Raw genomic sequence first — 14,641 nt, 5'->3', positions numbered from 1 at the left:
TATTTGTCTACTGTTGTTGCTGGATGGCATAGTGTACTATCAACCCGAAAGATGTAAATGTTGTTTTGAAATGCATTAGTCTTTGACTAATTTTGTATGTTTAAAGTTAATAATAAACACACACACTTTTCTTTCCAGCATTTTATATTGGGCCACAATTTCTCTTCTGTGATGTAAAGTTAACCTATTCTATGTGTTGAGTATTTATGCGAATCTAATGCGCCATCGAATCTAATGCGCATCCCCATTTTAAAACTTTAAATAATAAAAAAATTGTTTGTCGGCGAATGTAATGCGCATCAATGATATGAGGAATTTATTGAATCTTATTTTATGCAACAATGGATTTGTATATAAACTATCAATTAATGGTATGATAATTTTATTTAAATTTAGATACATATTTTATACAACAATGGATTTATACATAAAGTAGCAGAACATAGAATTAACCTATTAGTGGGCTAGTGTCATGTGAAACAATCATTGTTAATTAGCACTACCGTATATACGGTACCTATCGTAAAATATGAACATGAAATAAATCGTAACATTTCTATCTAGCTAACAGTTTCTACAATCAGTGATTAATAGTAAACGTCTTTATTCACTAATGTTTTCATCACTGGAATCCTCGCAGCTCTCTTCGTCAGAAGCAGATTCATTTCTTCTTTCCTCATCGTCGTCATCGTCATCCTCGGCGTTCCAGAGCATGTCATCATCACTGCCATTCAATGAATTTGAAATGCAGCATTTCTTGAAAGATTTCACAATCATTGGTGCTTCGATGCTTTTCCAGGCAGCAGAAACCCAGTGTGCAACAATGTGCGGTGCAGCACGCTTAATTTTTCCTGTCGGGGTCAATACATGGTTTGGCTCACAAAACCATTTTTCGTACTCCGCCTGAACATACCCCTTAAAAGGTTTATTTATACTAACGTCCAGGGGTTGTAACACAGACGTCATCCCTCCAAGAATGATAACAAGATCACTGCCTAGGCTGTGCATCATCTTTTTTACGTCGTCGGTGAGATGACCACGAAATGCGTCCAGACAAAGCATTGATGGTGGATTAGAGAGCCCACCGGGACGGCGTTTCCATACATTTCAGAGCCAATCAAGCATTAATGATTCCGTCATCCACCCCTTCTCTTGGTTTCGAATCAGGACATCATCTGGGAATAGCTTTTCATTCTTAGGGGTTTTAGGGCATGTTTTCCGTTTGAAGATTAAGAAAGGGGGAAGTTTGCACCCGTCTGCTGTTATTGACAGCATCACTGTTACGCGTTGTTTTTCACATCCCGAAGTTTTGATGATAACTTCCTTAGTCCCCTTCTCCGTAATGGTGTAGTTACGAGGCATATCAAACCAAATTGCCGTCTCGTCAGCGTTGCCAATTTGCCCCATTGAAAAATTCTTTTCCTTCCGAAGTGTGATGACATACCGCTGAAATGTTAGTAGTTTTCCCTCAAAATCTGAAGGAAGCTTTTGGCATATTGTTGTACGGCATCTTAAAGATAAACCCATCCGCTTCATAAACCGATCCACCCATCCACGGCTGGCCTTAAACTCTTGTTTCGGTATTCCAAGAACTTCAGCCTCCTCTTTTGCTTTATTTCTTATGGTGTCACTAGTCACAGGTTGTCCATTCTTCCTCCTTTCACGTACAAATTCCAAAACTTTTTCTTCAATTTTAGGGTGTCTTCCTTTGCGAGGGCCAGTGAATTTCTTTCTACTAGCTTTAGTTGCAAACAGTGCCAATTTCTGTTGCCGCCACAAGCGAACATTGCTCTCAGCTACGTTGAACTCTCTCCCTGCCTTTCTATTGCCAGTTTTTCAGCATAAAAGATTACTTTACGTTTGAAAGTAGCGTCATATGACATTCTTCTCTGTTTGCCCTCCATTTCGTGACTACGTACTCTGCAGTTTGTATCCTCTATGCAATAATGTGTCAACGATAAATGTAACGGTAAATGCAGTCGAGAAATTTGATTGACGTAATCGGCGAACTTTGCACTCGAATCTAATGCGCCATCGAATCTAATGCGCACCCCAATTTTGAATACTACATTTGGCCAAAAACGATGCGCATTAGATTCGCGTAAATATGGTAACTTCATATCATAACTGCATTAAGATGATTTACTGTTCCTGTGGCACAATTTGGTTTAAATCTTTCATTGTGATGCCATTGTAAAATCTAGCAACTTCCCTGTGTGACCAAGAAAGTATTATTTTACCAATACAAATAACTTTATACAAATGATCCATAGTCCATCCTATACGATCGCATGCCATTTGCAAATGCCTAAATATCTGTTTTGTTATTTAGTTGCAAAAGGTTTCTTAACAAGCTTATGGGTTCTATCTTAAGCCATTTCCATTCAATTTTCAATTTACAATCCAGCTGAAAACATTAAATATACAGTTTATTTACCACTTATGACTCAAGTTTTTGCAATTATCAAACTGATTTTCCAAAAATAAACAAATGCAACTTTGGTCACTGAATATCTTTCCTTGGCCTTCCACTTTTTTAGTAGATGCCCTAAATGTCTAGACAAACTGAAGTTATTAATGCATTTATTAACTGCCAAATGATGACAGCCAGATTCCATAGTAATTTGATAGCATGATAATCCTTCATTACACAGTGTACTAATTTAAAAAATACTCTAGTTACTTAATTTGCAAACAACAATCTTTAAACTAACCAAAAAAAAAAAAAAAAAAAGTAAAGATTACTCAGATATAACAAGAGAGCTACAATGGATTGAAAAAGCAGTTTAAATTTTTTACTGATTAACTGTGCTTTTTATAAGCAGTTCTGGTTTTCCTGTTTTTCTAATATTGTTATTATTTTAAAACAATAAATGATTTTGAATTTTACATAAAATTATCTTTAAAATGATACAGAATTTGTTAAATTTAGAATTAAAGTTAATTTTGAAAATAATATATGTATATGTTTCCAAGAAATGCTGCATAACTTTTGCACCATACATACAAGGAAAATATTTGATTTTTTCATTTTAATAATTATAAGACAACCACTGTAAAACTAACTTTACTTTTCCTAACACTTGTATCAGGTGAAGATTACTGAACACTGATAATTTTACCTTGATACAAATCTCAGAAATTAGTTAGCTGCATGGGAGTTTTCATGGTTTTAGACATCTGTAATGCAAATATGAGCATTTCCCTTAAAAACCTTCTATACGGGCATACCATCCCCTAGGCAAATAGTCTGCACTATAATTTAAATAATGTAATACAATCCTATTGCCTGAAAATGAAGAAAGATCCTCAAATAGTTCAAAAACAAAAGTAAATAAAAATAGATCACAATAATAAAAAAAATCCTTAAAATATGTGAAAATAAAAATTGTTCATCATTTAAAATTTTAAATTGAAGGTTGATAATATGGTAAAAAGTCAGAGATCCGGACGTCTAATATCCGGAATGATCTAAAATCAGGACCTCAAGACTTCCAACAAACAATACAAAAAACGAAGCAACTTAAACAACTTACATTGCAGAAATGCTTAATAAAGTACACAAAAAAATATAAAGCTTTTTTTTTATTATTTTATTTTGATACCCTCTTTTTTTTTTGTGTGTGTGTGTGTGTGTAATTTTGAAGCATTTATGATTTGATCATAAATGCTTCATTATTTCAGAAATCACTATTTCATATTTTTAATCTTATAATTTCTACATGCCATCTTACTAGATTTAAACTGGTGATCTAATATCCAAAAAAATCCAAAATCCAAAATCGCGAAAGTGTTCAACGACTCCGGATCTCGAACTTTGCACTGTATGCTAAACCTAAAAAAAGGGCAAATGTGATTTGGATAAGCAAAAATATTTTAATGCCCACCATTTTTAATAACATAAATTAAATACAAAGGCATAAAAATTTGTGATATAAAGCTCCCTTTACACAATTTTTTAATTTCAAAGAATGTATTATGAATTTGATAGCTGAACAGCAATGCAATCATTATCAATATTATAATTAATTAAAGGTAATTACAATTAATAAATAAAACGTGAAAATCAGCAGCTGAATGAAATAAACCGCTGAATGCCAGTAGTCTGACTGGGCTTAAGATCTTCGCAAATGGGCTAGCTGCATTAGGTTTTTACAGTTTTTGTCATATGTAATATGAAGGAAATCCAGTTTCTTTCAGAAAGTGTTTCATAATGGCATTCTTCTTTAACAAACCAATCTTATTTACAAATATTATATTAATAATCACATAATTATCTTGGAGCAAATTTTAAGTTTTTGTTACCATAAACAAATTTGGGTACTTTTCCTTTTCGCCACTGCAAATCTTGCCAAGCAGACTGTGTTGGTGACACCATACACATAAAAAATTTTAACAAATGTTAGTTCTAAGAATTTTTTATTTTGAAGGCATAAACATTTTAACATGGTTTAAAATTTTGTAAAAAGCCAATAAATAAAGACAATAAATTTGTAAAAAGACATTAATTTAAGAATTTACTATGCTTTTATGTTTCAACATCCTGATTTGCTGGTTCATATCACGTGACCCCCAAGCGATCTTATCTCATGTAAACTACGCTACAAAAATCTAATTCTCTCAGTAATTATCTACATTAATTTCAAGTTAAATCTTAAATTAAATCTTATGGAATACAAGTTTAAATGCAAGAATTATTTCAATTCGTACGAATAGCTTACTCAGAAATTATGTAAAACCGCAGTTGCTAGTGCATTTTCATTAGATTCGATGAATTTAACCCTTGATATTGCCTTTTCTATATATATGCCTTGAGGTGAGTGGTGTGATTGCATCTTAATTAATTACTGCGAATGGTCTTAGGGCATAAAATTTAACTAGTAAAAATTCTATGCAATTGTATGCCAGTATTGAAAGAAACAATCAATCTGATAAGAAATGGCTGCAACTTGTTTTGAAAATGAAGGTTAAAAAGTTACCAGCGAAGATATTCCTTTTGGCATCGGTTGTACCATAATTGGTGATTTTATTGTTTGCGCTGGCAAAACGGAAAAGTACCAAAATTTGATTTCATTTTTCTGAAGCATCAGAGTTATACCGTAGAGCTGCAAGTTATTTCTAAAAAATCAAATGCTATATTAAAGTTGTTGATAAATGCATAAAATTTCAAACAATAACCAAAATTATATATTTCATTCACACTCTCGAATACACAAAAATAATTTCCATTTTAATTTTACCTGCATATTTTTCTAAGGCACTTGCAGACAGTGGATGCCTTATGCTTGCTACACGGAGGTGCAGTTTCCCTTTAGCTGATTGTATAGGAACAGCTGCCTGATTAAGAGAATCATCAGAAAATTCACAATTTATGATATCTAATTCCAAAATAGTGAAAGCTGCTTCTTTTCCTTGCCTACAAAGATACTTTAAAAAATCGGTTTATGTGCCTGTGATATTCATATTATTAACAGATACACACTTAAACAAATAAAAGTGATTGTCACTATATTACTAAACTGAGAATCATAATTTCAAAAGTAGTTCTACATAGCATGTAAATGTTGGATTATTAACAAGAGACATACAGTTAGATTAACAATTACAGAAGTACAAATTTAATATAAGCATAGTTCAAAAGCATTTTGATATGTCTAAAATTACATCTTAAAAATTATATTATAATCTTTTATTCGAAGACAAACTTTTTATTCCAAAGTAACTTACCAATGCTTACCACCAGCTGAGTTGCTCTACCGCCTGCTAGAACATCTTAAAATCTCAAAATCTTCTGAATTAAATGTTACAATACTTGCTGCTTATTAAATTCCCTGGTTAAGAAATTCAGCCACGGAAATCTGAACGTAACAGTTCAGCTTTCAGGGAAACAAAACAAATACATATTAAGCAATAGAAAAACTGCTGTTTATTAAGCGCATCTCTGCCACTTCTTAAACTCAAACAGGCAAAAAACATCTTCAGTAACAGAATAGCCTACTTGAACCTGCCAAAGCTTTTCATAGTTCATTCCTTTAATGTACTGTGGACTGTTTTATCGTTCAGATATGGAATACTTCAATAAAATGATTTGGGCCAAAAATTTCCTCCCCCCAGTCCTTCTATCAGTAAGACATTGTTTTCAGAGTACTTTGTCTTGTGGACTTCAGAGGGCAGAATTCCCTATCTTAAATTTAACAAAAACGTCTTCTAGAGGCACAGCAAATGAGTGAGGGTTCTTTTTCTAATACAAGCTAACAGGAGGTGGAAGTTTAAATTCCTTCCCATCTTTTAAAGTTTCTACAATCCAAATTGTCCCTTTTGGATAGATACATTACGCTCACAAAAGAAGTTAAGTGCTTCTGCGCATTACCATACATTAAGAGTCTTTAAATGGAAAAGAAGTGGTAACTATAGACTGAAGAAAAAGCAAGAAAAGAATTGTTCATGCTTGTAATCATGAAGTGGCAGGTCAATTAAACAGACAAAGGGCAATCATTCTGCTGGCTAGAAATGTAAATTTTGAAACGAATAAATAACTAGAAGAAGCCATTTTTAAATTTGTTTTGTACTTATAACACATTAAAATGCCAAGTGGAAAGACTAAACCATAACTTCCAATATCCAACCTTAATTTCAGAGGATTATGAACCTTAATTTCAGAGTATTATGATATGTATGAGTAATTTCAGAGTATTTCAGAGTAACCTTCAAATGTTATTACAGAAAAGATGTTCAGTAGATAATGAACAGAACTGAATTTTGTGAAAAAGCAAACATTTTGGAAAAGATAAGTAAGACAATATCTTTGACAGTGACCTTGGTTATTATAGTCAATGCAGGAGTTAATCCCTTAAAATCAATTTAAAACTGTTCCTGAAAACGTAGCTTTCTTGCAGAAGCCTCAAAGGAATTTGAAATGTTTTGAATTGAATTATAGCTAATGTTTCAGATATCACCGAGGGAAGTTATGAGGCTTCGTTTTTAGAATATGCATCAGCTTACAACAATAGTAGGACAACATGTATAAAAATTTACTATGAAATAACTATAAGACTGCAGAAACTGACAACAAAGATGATAGAGAAAAAAGTGCTGCCATACTATCATCAATCAAATATAGCAAAGAACTGCAAATCCTAAAAAAATTCTTGAAATGGGCTGATAAAAAAAGCTATCAGCAGCTTTATGAAATTGAGAATACAATTGAAACCTGTTGTTGAACAAAACTGTAGTTAAAAATATGAAACAAATACAGATAGAAAAATTGTTTGTAAGAGATAAAATTTAATCAAAATTGTAAATATAAAAATATTTTTATAAAAAATTTTTAAATTGCATAAATAATTTAGGTATTGATTTTTAATTATTATTTTAGGAATAATTAATGAATTAGTTGTTAGGTATTATTTTACTTGAAAAAGCTAAAATTCATATCATGGTGTGCAATACATAAATGACCAACTAAATGCAGTCATTTAATAAATTCAAATATGTTTAGAACGAAAGTGATTTGAATAAGTGGCATGTACTGTATTTCAAAATAATTTACTTTTCTGTTTACTAATTTAAATAAATATACTTGTTGTTGAGAAACTCAAATAAATCATTAAAAAATATGGTAATTACCATTAATATAAACAAAAAATAAATACGGAAATACTAAGCTTTCCCTTTATTTTTTTCAATGAAGGATGAAAAATTAGAAATAAAAAATAAAATATATAATATTTACCTTTAATGGTAATGTGACTGTTCCAAAGTATAATAAAGATTGCCCATTCCATAAATCAATGTGAAGAGTTTGTTTCATTATATAATGAAGGAAAGCTGTATATTCTCCACTGTCAAGCTCAGAGGGATCAATATGATATGTTACCTTAATAAATGAAACAAAAATAAAATAATTATAAAAATAAGCTAGAATTAATAAACCTTACATAATTCTATACAATGAAAATGAAATAATTTTTCAGAATTTTGTAATGATTTTATGTGCGATTCATATAATTTTGAAGATGATAAAAACACAATTCCTAATTTTCTAATATCTAACCAACATTTAAAACTATTCAAGAACATGATCAGTTGATCAAGAGAAATCCAGCTATGGCTTGAATAATTAGAGCTTTTCTTAATTAAATAAGTACCTTTCTCTGCATGGCATAAATTTATGATGGAACAATATAATTCCATTTTCCCCCAATTTTGTCATATTTAAAAGCTCATTATAAATACATCATTTATGTTCTGTATCATTCATTTCTGGAGGGGAAGCATTAATTCTGAAACTGGTAAATCGAACATAATTGCAGAGCTTAAAATTGTTTAATAACATAATTGCAGAACTTAAAATTTTGCAAAAATTAAACTGAAATCTGCAAACAAAGATCAGACTGCAATTTCCTTTCAATCTTAAAAAATTTACGCTTTTAACATTTTCTAAAAATGTTTGAAACACTTTTTGGACTTCTAATGGTAAATATTTTGAGATATTAGACTAAAATTCCAAGTTATAGCAAAGCAATTAAGATTTATCAGGAAGTTCTACACAAAAAACTTTTAATTATGACTTAGTTCAGTCACTAGTATTTAAATATAAACATAATAATTTGTAAATTTTGTAAGATATGGTTTACAAAATCTTCAATCATCTTAAACATTTAGTGACTTTTGTATAAAACTCTTCTAAGTAATTTTAACATATTACATGTAATAAGCAGAGAGGAAACAATCACTCAAAGATATTAACAATTTATGATATATTGGGTTTTAACAAAAGTTTCTCACCACCACAAATATTGTCTGCACAAACAGTTCATGGTGGCGTGTTTAATCATACTTTGTCAAACTTTTTTGGCATTTGAAAGAATGAGACTTCCTTTAGAACACTGTGTTGTGAAATTTGTAAATCAGTATCATTATCATTAAGTAAAAGATGTCTGAAATTTAACTATCATGCTACCAGATTAGAACCATCATTTACTTCCAATTCTGTTGCAAAACATCAGCTACAGATTGTCACCAAATCATGTGTTAATACACATGATTTGGTGACAATCTGTAGTATTAATGTTGTATCACATGTTTAAGTATTAATGTTGTATCACATGACACTGTGAAGATCACTGAAAGTTCAAAAACAAGAACTATGAAATTCAAAAAGTACAGCTCTCTGGCGGGCCTACCGATGTTGATGAAGCCAGCCTGTGAGAATGTGCGGAAGAAGATCAGTATGCAACCACTCGAGGGCTTGCTAAGGAGTTAGACGTTAGTGCCATACCGATTAGTCATATTATGCATCACCTAAACTTGAGGTACAAGTTCAGTCACTGGTGCAACATAAGCTGACTCAAGCAGATAAGGGCAGACTTGTTCGGGCCTGCACTATGCTCGAATATCAACGCAAGAACAAAATTCTGGACTGTATCATTACTTGTGAGGAAAAGTAGATTTCAATAACACTGTCCGTAAAGAGGGTTGGTCTGCACCTGGTGAGCCTGTTGGCAGCGTCGCAAAGCACAATTTAACTAAAAAAGGGATCATGCTTTGTATCTGATGGAATTGCTGTAGTATTATCCACAAAGAAAATCTGAAAAGAGGTAAAACCCTTGACGGTAAGGTGTACAGTGAGATGCTAGTCCGTGTTGACGCAGCTATCAATGGAAAACATTAAACTGAGTTCCAATGGAAAAACAATGCAAGACAACATGTGTCTGCATTCACTGGCTGGATTCTGTAGGGACTCAAATGGGATCTTTTGCCACACCCACCACAGAGCCCCGACACCACTCTCTCAGACTTCTACCTTTTTTCACACCTGACACTACATCTTGCTGGTGCTAACTTCCATTTTGCACAGGATGTCAGAAGTAAGATTGATCTGTGTGTGGACTCATGGCCACCAAGTTTCCAGGCCAAAGGCTTTGAAAAACTACCAAAATGTTGACAAAAAATCATAGATTTGGGTGGTGATTACTACCGGCACTAAAGGTTCTGCTTTTATATGGGTTTTTCTTTCTGCTTTTATTCTTTTCATGTTTTTAACTTTATTAAGAATGTGTTTTGGTGGAAAACTTTCATTACAACCAGATATTTTAGAGCACGAAATGATAATAAAGAAATGATATATATCATTGCAGTTCAATCAGGTAAAATCACCTATCAAAAATTATTCTTTTGAGTTCCTGGCTGATCTTTGAATACATTATACCTAAAATTCATGCTCACTAACAGATGAGGCTTCAAGCACAGGCAGCAGAAGCAGCTCAGTTGCTGCAAACTCAGTTGCTGTGCTCAGAAACAAGAATGTCTCCGTAGACAATGGCAATATAGCAAAATACAGTAATTATTGGTGTCAAGTGTGCTATGGATTTGGTTTTTGAACATCTAGTTGCATAAAAAAAGGATAGAAAGAAACAGATATCACAGGTGTATTCAAAGAGCATCCATGGTTCTCCCTGACATATGGCACAAAAAGGGGTGGAAAATAAACAGTTATTAAAAAAAAAAAAAAAAAAAAAAAAAAAAAAAATGAGATTAATCTATTTCTTCTATTTCTTTAAAGAAGTCAATTGTTTTTTAATTGTTTTTTATATTTAATCCCTATATAATTTTACTAGTCTTAAGTTAGCACTTTACAAAAATATATTCTGATTACTAGTCTTAAGTTAGCATTTTACGAAAAATTATTATTCTGATATTGTTATTTCTTCATGAAAGGCATTGTGTGAGTTCTTTGTAGGGGTTTATTTTAATTTCTTAATAGTTATTTTTAATTTTGAAATCCTTTTCTTTATTCTCTTGTTTCTCAACCTAAAATTCCCTGCCAGAATGAGTTTTCAATATCGCGTTTTATGTAAATAAGGTAGAACCAGCATTTAATGGGAAGTTTCAGTCACTTCTGTAGAAGAGCTTAGAAGTTCTCAGTAAAGCATGTTCTGCCTGCTGGCCACGCCATTGCTTCAAGCCAATCTTACTACGTTCAGATGTATTATTACGAGCCTGCCAGTATTCATCAGTGAGGTTTAAATAAGGGCCAACTCGGTTAGTTACTTCTGTATAGCAACAAGTGGGGGCTTCCTGTAAGCCTGAGAGAGGCCAACTGCGATATTCTCAGAGTTAAATAAAAGGGTATTTTAACCCTTCTTCAGACATTGTTCATATAGTTTTCAGAAGACCAGTAAATAGTCGCTACACTCTTCTCAAGTTTCTAGTCACTAAGGACACTCAATTTAACTACAGTCCTATAACTTTCAAACTGATTTTATATTTCTTTATTTTTAAATTTTACACTGCATCTTTTTGTTCCTAAAGTTATTTTGCTTTCCGCAGGATATTTGTATATATTGTATGATATTAATTACAAAATGCCCACTGCCAGTCAGTTACTTCATAATTTACCTTAAAATAGTAAAATATATATAATTCAAGTGAAGATCACATTTATTTCAGTATTATTATTTACTTCAGCCTTCCCTTTTTGTTCAATAATTGGTTAGATTAATAAAAAACTGAAGAAAATAAAGCCATCTAGGTATGAATATGGAAAAAGAAACGCTAAGGCCGAAGATGGAACTAAAAAATAATCCAGTACTCTTAATGTATTTTTAAAATGAGAAACACTCACAAAAATTGAAAAATCTAATATTGGAAAACTCATCTAAAAAGCAGAAGTATAAATGTCGATTATTGTTAGAAAAAATATGATAGTAGTTATGCTAAATTATGCTAAGAAAGTCAATAACCCAGGAAATGTAAACTGTAGAGCTATTTCAATTACTGCATTATTAATGGGCAGTAATCCTATAATACAGATAAGATCCAGAAATATTGTATTTATACTGTTTCACTAATACATTGTTGAAAGCAATAGCCCCATAATATCAATATCATGGGTGGAAATTTGAATTTCCTATAAATATTAAGTAATAACAAGGAAATGGAAGATTTTACACACAACACCAAATTACCTTTTGTAAGAAGCTGTAGCTTTATTCAATGGAATTTTTGAATTTTTTACATCACAGTTGGAACAAACAAACAAAAAAAATTGTTGTATGATTTAATGAAGCTTCAATATTTGCTGATGAAACCATTTAAGTGTGCCATATGCAGACAGCTAAAGTAGGTCACAAATCTGATTGCACTGCTTTCAGCATAAAACATAAAGGCCTTGAGAATGATTTATGAGATCTACTGATGTGGCCATTACAAACACACTCAAGATTATCTAGCAATATCAAGACAGAAACAGTTACAAACTGATGCCTACACAAGAGACAAAAGTAACTATTGTTTCTCAGCAAATTTAATTACAAGAGTTCTGGAAAACTTTAAACAAATAAAATGCTGATGGTTAGCATATTCAAGGAATTCTGACATTGTTTTGTTTCTCTTGTAAATTATTTAGAAGAGATAATTGCAGTTGTGTCCTGAACGTTAGAAATCATAACTTGATAAAAGAAGAAACTCTCCAGCAACATGAATAAATAGTTCATAGTATAATGTATAACCAATATATTGAAGCAGAGAGAAGATTAAAAAGAAACAAGGCCAGTGATATTGATGTACAGAAAAAACATTATGGTGAAAAAAGACAAGAGAGAATCTAAAGAGAGCAGCTCTTCAACATCTTGCCCACACTATCTTAGTAGGAAATTTTTTTCAATTTGTGGACAGTTAGAGCCGATGCTATGGCAGCACATCCGGAGAATCCTGACAGGGCATATACTCTTACTATTTGGGAAAACTAATCAAAATAAAATTCTTATTTTAAGGATATGAAAACTAAAAATGAAATCAAATGGAAAGTTATGGCAAAACATTACTTGATCATTCTTAACTGCACATTAGACAAGAGCCATAAGGTACAAATATCTATGCCAGTAAGACCTGCTGAAACAAGCAGAAGCATTTGAAACTTGGAGAACCATGGGGTTTCTGGAAGCCAAAGATACTTCCGGATAAGGACTGACAGCATTATTGATGGATTTAAAAAAAAAAAAAAAGTCTAGCTTGGTAATTGTAAAGGTCAGAGATGTGATAATTACGTCAATATAAAAGGTAAGCATGCAGGTATTCAGCAAAGATTTTAATAGCACATCACTATATATGTTTCATGGAGGTGTCATTCCTTATTAGAACTCAGAGATGTTGCTAATTCATTTGTCGATACAGCATATATATTCCTAATCCTTAAACATATTTATAGTTTTTCTCTGGATCAATAAATAAATGGGAAGTTTTCTGTACTCAGGTTGAAGATTTAACAGAACTAAACTAACTGCCTTCCCAAGATGGGAAGCTAGATTTGAATCTGTGAAAGTACTTAAATTTCAAATAGACAATGTTCACAAGGCTCTGACTGATCTTTCAGAACATAAGCTTCAAGGTGACAATGCAAAAAGTAGAGCTCTTACCCCAGCAGATCAGATATCAGATTGTAAGTTCCTTATTTCACTACTCATTTGGTACTACAGTACAAAGTCTTTAATCCGGACTCGTCGGGACTTTGGCGATTCTGGATTAGGGGTTTTTCCAGATTATAGATCATCAATTTAAATCTGGTAAAATGGCATGCAGAAATTATAAAATTAAAAATATGAAACCATAATTTATGAAATAAAGAGCAATTATGATGTAAAGAGTATCAAAATTTACAAAAAAAAGGCTTAATATTTATTTGTTTACTTTATTAAACATTTCTTTCAATGCACACATGCGTAAAGCATACATTATGCATAGTCGAAATTAGAAAATTGCAAGCAGAAAACTATTTGAGGTGTATTCGTGATATTTATAATGACGAGGAATTTGATTTAAATCATATCAAAGATGGAGTACATCAAGATGAAATACTACATTTAGTAAGGAATTATAAGCCGAATAAAATAAAAACATCTGCCCTGAAGATAAGGATAGTGCTGACAGATCAACTTCAAGTTCATTGTGCACCGCAACGCTTGATAACTTTAATGTCAAAAAATGAGTTTCAACTTAAAAAGAAAGCAAACAGAACAGAAAGGATTACAAGGGTTAGTCAAACATTACTTTCCCAAACCAAGTGAGGAGAAAAACAGGATTTCACATATTTTCAATGAAGATTTCTTTAAAGTAGTCTCAAAATTATAATTCTTTGAAAAAGTACAACAAATTGATTCCATTTTTTTTACTATATTCATCACTGATTATTAAATTTATTAAATTAAAATAACAAAATAATACCATGATAACACATGAGAGGTTGGATTCACAGGTTCTGAAGGGGAAGGTTAGGGATACTCTATTAGTATAAAGTCTTATTAAGGAGTACACGAATGAAAAAGGCTGGGAACTGATGGTCTAGGGTGCTGAAAATGCTGGAGTTGGCCCTGCTCACTAACTCACCAATAAATTCTGAATACAATATTATTTTTTAAAAATAAACTCAAAATTGAACAAAATATTCTACATCTAGCACTTTCTCCTCCCCCCAAAAAAACTAAATGGCTTTAAACTAATACTCAGCCTTCTCATCGCTGTTGTTTCATTTATAGTTTTTCTCTGGATCAATAAATAAATAGGACGTTTTCTGTACTCAGCTTCAAAGTCACTCAAGCTTCAAAGACTTCAGTGATCTTAAATCTGATATTAAACACAGTTA

At 31.9% G+C, this 14,641-nt stretch overlaps 1 protein-coding gene across 1 annotated transcript in view; it reads right to left on the bottom strand.

Moving 5' to 3' along the window:
* Positions 1 to 14,641, bottom strand: part of LOC118181349 (nephrocystin-4-like) — a 109,117-nt gene that overhangs the window by 47,878 nt on the left and 46,598 nt on the right. The window contains exons 16-17 of the mRNA XM_035350476.2: positions 7,733 to 7,876; positions 5,241 to 5,427 (exon numbers count right to left, since the gene is read on the bottom strand). Of these exons, the coding sequence (XP_035206367.1) occupies positions 5,241 to 5,427; positions 7,733 to 7,876 (331 nt within the window). The remainder of the gene's footprint in view (positions 1 to 5,240; positions 5,428 to 7,732; positions 7,877 to 14,641) is intronic.

The sequence above is a fragment of the Stegodyphus dumicola genome, chromosome 1 (genome assembly GCF_044657685.1).
Source record: "Stegodyphus dumicola isolate Sdum_Otavi_A_Nest chromosome 1, ASM4465768v1".
Lineage (NCBI taxonomy): Eukaryota > Metazoa > Arthropoda > Arachnida > Araneae > Eresidae > Stegodyphus > Stegodyphus dumicola.
Note: the sequence above shows the minus strand (reverse complement) of the source record. Positions and strands in the feature narration are given on the sequence as shown.